Consider the following 8,688-nt stretch of genomic DNA (forward strand, 5'->3'; position numbering starts at 1 on the left):
AGGGAAAGACTGCAGAAAGACCTGGATAGGTTGCAGGGGTGGGCTAACAAAAACAGGATGTGTTTCAATACGGACAAGTGCAGGGTGCTGCACTTGGGCAGTAGTAACCAGGAGCACACTTATAAGATGGGAAATTCCCTTCTTGAGAGCACGGAGGCAGAAAGGGATCTTGGAGTCATCATTGATTCCAAGATGAACATGGGCCGACAATGCGAGGTCATGGTCGGCAGGGCTAACTGGACCTTATCGTGTATCCACAGGTGCATCTCAAGTAGGGCCAAGGAGATGATCCTCCCCCTCTACGCGACACTGGTCACGCCACAGCTGGAGTACTGCATCCAGTTCTGGGCACCCCACTTCAAGAGGGATGTGGACAACATTGAGAGGGTCCAGAGGAGGGCCACCCGCATGATCTGGGGACAGCAGGGCAGACCCTACAAGGAGAGGCTACGGGACCTGAACCTGTTCAGCCTTCACAAGAGAAGGCTGAGGGGGGACCTGATGACCATCTATAAACTCACTAGGGGGGACCAAAAGGGGTTGGGGGCGACCTTGTTTCCCCTACAACCCCCCGGGATAACACGGAATAACGGCCACAATCTGTAGGAGAGGTTTAGATTAAACATCCGTAAGAACTACTTCACAGTCAGGGCGGCCAGGATCTGGAACCGACTTCCAAGGGAAGTGGTGCTGGCTCCTACCCCGGGGGTCTTTAAGAAGCAGCTTGATGCCTACCTGGCTGGAGTCGTTTGAGCCCAGCTTTCTTCCTGCTCAGGCAGGGGGTCGGACCTGAACATCTACAAGGTCCCTTCCAACCCTACTTCTATGATAAGGAGGACTGGGGCAAAAGAAATCTCATGAGGTTCAACAAGGACAAGTGCAAAGTCCTATACTTGGGACAAAACAATCCCATGTACCAGTACAGGCTGGGGACTGACTGCCCGGGCAGCAGCTCTGCAGAAAAGGACCTGGGGGTTACAGTGAACAATAAGCCAAATATGAGCCAGCAGTCTGCCCTTGTTGCCCAGAAGGCTAATGGCATATTGGGCTGCATTGGTAGGAGTGTTGCCAGTAGCTCCAGGGAAGTGAGTATTCCCCTCTATTCAGCACTGGTGAGGCCACATCTGGAGTACTGTGTTCAGTTTTGGGCTCCCCCATTACAGAAAGGATGTAGACAAACTGGAGAAGGTCCAGTGAAGGGAAACAAAAATGGTGAGGGGGCTGGGAGACATGACTTACAAGGAAAGACTGAGGGAACTGGGCTTATTTAGTCTAAAGAAGAGGAAACAGAGGGGATTTTAATCGGTGCCAATCCAATATCTGACCGAAATATTTTAGGGGTAAGTTCTGCACTTGGAATTACAATCAACTAAAAAGGTAAAACTGCAAACCTAAAAAGTATCAAATCAATTTCCTAAAGCCTCCTTCCATTACTATTTGTACAACAGAAAATGTCAACCCACAAGCCAAAGATGGGACTGCAGCCCATTTGGATAAGTATCTAACCCAGCTTTAAACAAACTGGCTTGGCACCAACAGCACTTCAGCTGCAACAGCACAGATCAGTTATACGAGTCTTTATCCGTGGTTTTGGGTGGTTCTGACAGCCTGTGTTTAGTTCTGTGCTGCTCTAGTTATACTGCTATCAATACCCATGCTAGCCAATTTAAAACTAGTTCAAATAATGTCTACATGGGGTGAAGGTGTACCTTACAACAGCAGTGCAGAAATACCTTCAAAGATCCCATATCACACCCCAACTATTCCACATGTTAAACAAGTAGCTATTTTCAGGAGTGATAAGGGTAATGTTCTGCTATTAGAATAATTTTCTAGGCCTAAGGACTCTCTCAAAAGGTGAAAAAACACAATTCAAAAGATAAAATAACTGAGAAGAGAGCCTGCAACTGTAAAATATCAGTGTGAGAAATCTGAAAAAGCATTTGCCCTGGGGCAATAAGCAAAACCAGAGACCACAGGAATGGTGGCAGTAAAATCTGAGCTTAAATTCAATAAAGTAGGATTGCAAACTTTTTCTCTCCTATGGACATTACTTTTGATCAAAGTCTAAGAATTCTCTAATATTTTTACGCTAAAATAAAATTAATACACCTTTGTCACAAAGGTTAGTACCTTTTCATCTTCTGCAAATGTTAAAAAGGTCTCCATTGTACAAGAACGTATTATGCATGTTCCATATGCAAACACAGAAAAGCACAAGATTTAGCTTGTCAGCAAACTGAAATTTATATTATTAAATATGAAGTAAACTATAAGTACACTAGCTGCAGATAATAATAAATTACTGAAGGTACAACAAAGAAGAAACCTATTTTATTACAGGATCGAGAAAGAATACATTTAATCTTAAGGAACTAGAAATAATTGAATTACTATGTATAGTTTTATTATTCACACAACTCTAAACAGATTCACCTATATAAAGGACTAATGCAAGTAAAAGCTTGACCTTTTCCAGTTTTCAACTAACCTCCACTTTGCCACCTTTGGTTTTAGAAATGTCAATCCAAGTCGCTGAACAAGTTTCATTCCTAGCTTGCGAAGAAGCATATGGTTACTTTCCGAAAGCTTGCAATTATCAAGGCACTCAAGTACAGTAGAAGCTACAAAAGAAAAGAAACAGCCTGTACAAAAGTGCTATTCTTGTTTCAGGATACTCTGACTGAAAAAAAAAAGTTACTAATATGCAACTAATTTATTACTCTTATTTAATCACTCTAAAACATTCACCATTAATAAAATGGGGATAACATACTTCCCATTCATCAAAGGAATGTTGTTAATAATTAATTGAGTAACATATGTTAAGACCTCTGAAAGTGAAAAATATTAAGTCCAAGATCCTCAAATGCACATCAGTGCCTAACCTTCATTTATATAAGCGGGAGTTAGACACGTAACCACCTTTAAGGATTTGGGGCTAAGTGTTATCATAGTAACCGATTAGAGAACAGAACTGGGAATCAGAGGGTGCTTGTACATGTGACAAAATTGGCCTTTTATGTAGTTTAATTGCCCCTTTTAACTGTTTTAATGGCATCATCATTTACACCTGCACAGCATATTAAGTTTTAAATTTCGTCATCCTGTACACATGCAGTAGCATATTTCACTTTAAATGACTTTGTTATGTAGCAAAGTAACACACATCCGATGTATTTTATTTTGCTACTTAACAAATTGCAGCAATACATCCAGAGAAGATGGAGGGGACGTGAGGAAGCTCAGGCTTGGTGGGCTTCCAGTGTCCCTGAACCACCCCCACCGCATTCTCTGGCCACCAGCACACTCAGTCGCCCTCCTGCTGCCTTCCTGCACTGCCCCAGGGGCAAGGCAGCCCATTCCCAGGTGGTCCCAGGCGGCAGGAAGGTGGTGGGGACAGTGCACGGGACACTGGAAGCCCACCAAGCCTGAGCTTCCCCAAGCACACCTAGGATTCCAGCACCCCATGCACTGTTGGATCTGGTGAGCGCTGCCTGCAACCTGAGGCAGCACCTGCCTGCTAGCACCCTGCCTGGGGAGTGCTGCTGCCGCAGAGGGAAGCACCAGGGCCCCCCCCCGCAGCTTAGGGCTCCATGACCCAGCAGCACCGCTTGCAGGCAAGCTCTGCTTAATGCTGATGAAAAATGTACAGTGACAGAAGTCCTTGCCATAATGAGTAACGCAATACCCCGTTAGTAGGAAATTGTAGAATGAAAAAGTTACCTGAGATAGGGACACTTTTTTCCACAAATAAGCATAACCTTTTTTATTTGCAGCTGACAGCCAGCCCCAAATGCCTTGAAGAATAACCTTAAGGCATTTTAGTAATTAATATGGACAAGCAATTCTTTGCAGTACACTTAGGCAAGTATTGTTCTTACAGAATGTGCTACAAGCTTAAGTATTTAAATATTACACCAATCCAAGAGTTCAGAAGCTTGTTACATCTGTCCTGGGTCTGTACTTTAGAAAGCACTATTAAATTAAGGGATTAGTAACTATTTCAGACTCTAACAAACAGCAAATCATATGAACTAGAAATGAATGTTCCCAACTTTCAAACAGCTTAAAGGATTTATTACAAGCCCTGACAAGCTTTGAGATCGCTTGCATTTAAAATACTGTCATTCTGAACACTTTCTTGGTTTTTATTTTCCACTTGAATTTCAATTTTAGTAGTTACTACACCAGCAACATTTAGTCCAAAAATTAACACTTTATATATGAAAACATTAATTACTAATTCTGGCAATTTGAGAGAGCAAAAGAATGCTGGAAACGTCAAAAATAAAGCTGAGAAAATTATTCATGATAGATCTTGAAGATATTCATCCTACAAACCTAGGAAGTCCAGTTAAGTAGACAGGAAAATATTTCCAACCACTGAACCAAAACTCTCTCACTTTTTTTTTTTTTTTTTGGCAGAGGGAAATGGGGCATGGGGAAAGGGGGTGGGAACAGAAGGACGGCACTTAAAAGCAAACCACAGAATTCCTCCAATATATTTAACGCCTCACACATTTCTCAGCTTGCTCTCAATTTTAGAAGTTATATTTAGATAATGGTTTGTCATCATGACATTCTTTGTCATAGTCTCTTGTCAGTTTCCAGTTTAATGCATTGGGATCCCACGTACTTCATTCTTACTAAATTCTCAAATTATACTAAACTTTTCTGTAGTAACTTAATCTGGTATCTCCTATTCTTTCACATATTTACAAATTTGTAACCATTTAAACTCTTAATATTTTCAGAGACACCATAGTCAAGGAATATGGCCAATCACCATACCATTTGCCACAAAGGTTATTTATTGTCACTGGCCATATTTCTACTCCATACTCGTACATCAGTAATGATTTTATTATGCTATTACATAGCTCAATCTTCATGTGTATAGGCAGACTTGTATTACTGCTTATTTTACCAACAAACTATTTACATATTTCCAGGTGTTCTTCCCTACTGTTTTTCTACTAAAATGTCCTCTTTGTTATTTGTTTTTACTAGACTACCTAAATAGCCAATTTCCTCAGCATTCTCTATTTCTCCCTAAACACTTGTTATAGCAAGAATGAATAACAGACTTGATGTCATACACATCTTGGTCTTTTTCCCCACTGTCAAAAAGGCATTCCATAGCTCCTCCCTACCAAGGCTTTTTTCATGAGCCAGTCCATGGCCCTTATGAAAAGAAAGCTTGATAATGAGTGCATCTAAACATGCACTTAACTGCGGAGTAGACTAATTAGCTCCACAGTAAAGGTGTCATCATCTACACATGTGCCAGTATTAGAGCACAGTAAATTAACTAACTCCACCATAAGATAGTACTGTCAGCAACAGTACTGTCTTACATCAGAGTGCTTACATACATTGGAACACACCGGTAGATAGTGACAGGGCCTGGCTGAGGCACAAGGATGCTACGGTGAAGGGGCCACCTACCGCCTAGCCCTCCACTTTAGCATCCTCATACCCCAGCCAGTTCCTCCGCCACCTGAAGCTGCCACCCAGAGCCCAGGGCTGAACCTTACAGACACACTGCCAGCCCAGGACTGCTCCACTCTGGCTCAAAGTGTTACAGTCGCAGGTGCATGTCTAGATGCTGTGTCCTGGAGCAGTCAACTGAAACACAAATTGCACCAGAGTTTATTGCTCTGCCTTAATTGCACGTGTAGATGCACCCAATGTAGTATACATGATTCTGATCTTAAGCCTGCTTCTATTAAGACTATGAAAAAATCAAAGAAGTTAACGGTGATTAGCATTCTTCACAACATGAAAATTTGTTCAACACACACAATCTTCCCTGAAACCTGCTTGATTTCCTCTTATCTCCTTGTCTGTCTCAGGATTCATGCATCATATCATCTCATTCCAAGACTTCTCTAGTTCTAACAGTAATACTAAGCAACTCCAGCTATCAATATGTCAGTATTCCTTTCTTTGGTTGTTTGACAAATAAGTTCTTCTATTGGCTTTGTACTCCCTTGTCTTTCCATTCACTATTGCATATGTTGAGAAGCCTCTCATTTGTTTTTTTAGGCCGGGGTGGGCAATTATTTGGGCTACTTAGGGAGTTTTGTTGAGCTGTCACAAGTTAGGTCAGCAACCCCCTGCCCCAACTGCAACATATCACCAAAACTCCACAAATGGCTCTGCCCCCCACAGCCAGGAGGATACTGGCTTCTGGGAGTGGGATGAACAGGCAAGTGAGGCCGGGGCTGGAACTGGGATCACGGGGTGGTAACATCATAGGGCTGGGTCCCAGGGCACAGCCATGACCTGCTCCCTGCACATATCTGTGATGGGCACCAGTTTCACGAGCAGAGGCAAACTGGGAGCAGATGGTGAACAAAAAAGAAAATATTTAATACTGAAATAAAAATGAACCTTTTTAGGTTATTTTTAGCTGAAATTATATAGGAAAACAGCAAGGAATTCAAGGTCTCAAGCTAGATAGCACTGAAAGTAGGTGGTATATCATATCAATTTCTGGAAATAACAGTTTTTCTAACTACCTTAACTGTCCTTTAAAAATAAATCAGAGTATTTGAAACTTACCATATGGCAAACAATCTTCTCTTTTGCCATGCTTAAATAACTGTGCCTAAGGAACAAAAAAAAAAAAATGTTTTTAAAACATAAGAATATGCAAGTTGTAAAGCACAGTTTTTGTAAATGCATAGATCCAAAGTAAGTGTCAATGTTTTTGCAGTAATATATAATTTTCACTGTAACTTAGACTACAAACAGATGTTGCATCTGTCCCGGGGATACACTGTTTTATACCAGGACAAAAGTTCAATCATTCAGACAGCCATGTCCATTATCCTGGGATAAATCCTAAAGAGGCTCATAGGTTAAGAAGTACTAACAGTTTATCCCAGGACATCACAAAGTGGATATGAATCGTTATCTCAAGATTGCATCATTGAAACCATGGCAGAAGACTGGCAATGCATTCATCCATTCACCATATCCTGATCAGAAGGGTAAAATGTAACAAAGCAATTATAAACAAATATTTTATCCACCACTGAAAGATGACAGGCTGTTAATAGGGGAAGAGCAGTGGATGCGATATACTCGGACTTCAACAAGGCTTTTGACATAGAATCCCATGACAGTCTCATTAACAAGCAAAACAAATACAGAATAGATGCAAATACATGAATAGAAAACTGGTTGGATCATAGTCATCAACGGCTCAAAGTCTATTTGGGAGGACGTATTAAGTGGGTTTCCTTAGGGGTTTGTCCTAGGTTGGGTATTGTTTAATATGTCTTCATTAATTATATGAATGATGGGATTGAGTGCACACTTAGCAAATATGCAGATGAGAACATGTTGGGTAAAACTGCAGATACTTTGAAGGGTACAGCTAGGATCCAAAATGAGCTAGGTAGACTGGAGAAATGGTCTGAAATCAGTGCTCTACTCTAGAGATAAAATTCAACAAAGACAAATGCAAAGTTCTGTACTTGGGACAGAATAACTGCATGCACAAACCCAGACTGAGGAATTATGGGCAAGGCTATAGAACTGCAAAGAAAGGCCAAGAGGTTACAGTGAAGGAGAAACCAAATGAGTCAACAGTGTTCTCTAATTGCAACAAACCCCAACAGCATGCTAGGTTCTATTAACAGGACTGTTGCTTGCAAATCAAGGGAAGTGATTCTTTGGCTCTACTTGGCACTGGTGATGCATCACTTGGAGTACTGCTTCCGGTTTTGGACCTCACACTTCAAGTCTGTGGGCAGATTGGAAATAATCCAGCACAGAGGGACAAAAATTAGGGCTGCAAATCATGTTGTACAAGGAAAGACTAAAAGACCTAGGATTATTCATTCTGGGGAAGAGAAGAGAAGTCTGGGGTCCTTGGCTGACCAGAGAAATCCAGGGCAGCCTACAGACCAAAAGGGGGGCACATAAAAAGTGGAAACAGGGAAAGATTACCAAAGAGGAGTATACCTCCTCTGCTCGCGCTTGTAGGGAGGCAGTTAGACGGGCCAAAGCTACCATGGAGCTGAGGATGGCATCCCAAGTTAAGGATAACAAAAAATTGTTTTTTAGATATATAGGGAGTAAAAGGAAGGCCCAGGGAGGAATAGGACCCCTACTAAATGGGCAGAAGCAATTGGTGACAGACAGGGGGGACAAGGCTGAACTCCTCAACGAGTTCTTTGCCTCGGTGTTCCTAAGCGAGGGGCACGACAAGTCTCTCACCGGGATTGTAGAGAGGCAGCAGCAAGGCGCCAGACTACCATGTGTAGACCCTGAGATGGTGCAGAGTCACTTGGAGGAACTGGATGCCTTTAGGTCGGCAGGCCCGGATGAGCTCCATCCAAGGATACTGAAGGCACTGGCAAACGTCATTGCACAGACACTGGTGGGAATATTCGAACGCTCGTGGCGCATGGGCCAAGTCCCAGAGGACTGGAAAAGAGCCAATGTGGTCCCCATTTTCAAGAAGAGGAGGAAGGAGGACCCAGGCAACTATAGGCCAGTCAGTCTCACCTCCATCCTTAGCAAAGTCTTTGAAAAAATTATCAAGGCTCACATTTGTGAGAGCCCAGCAGGACAAATTATGCTGAGGGGAAACCAGCATGCGTTCGTAGCAGGCAGATCATGCCTGACTAAACTAGTCTCTTTTTATGACCAGGTTACAAAACACCTGGA

The 8,688-nt window shown here is 42.3% G+C and overlaps 1 protein-coding gene across 1 annotated transcript in view; it reads right to left on the minus strand.

The window, feature by feature from the left end:
• Positions 1-8,688, minus strand: part of TBCD (tubulin folding cofactor D) — a 219,281-nt gene that overhangs the window by 172,694 nt on the left and 37,899 nt on the right. The window contains 2 exon segments of the mRNA XM_006028735.3: positions 2,492-2,624; positions 6,571-6,616. Of these exon segments, the coding sequence (XP_006028797.3) occupies positions 2,492-2,624; positions 6,571-6,616 (179 nt within the window).

This window comes from Alligator sinensis, unplaced genomic scaffold (genome assembly GCF_000455745.1).
Source record: "Alligator sinensis unplaced genomic scaffold, ASM45574v1 scaffold694_1, whole genome shotgun sequence".
NCBI classification, from domain to species: Eukaryota; Metazoa; Chordata; order Crocodylia; family Alligatoridae; genus Alligator; species Alligator sinensis.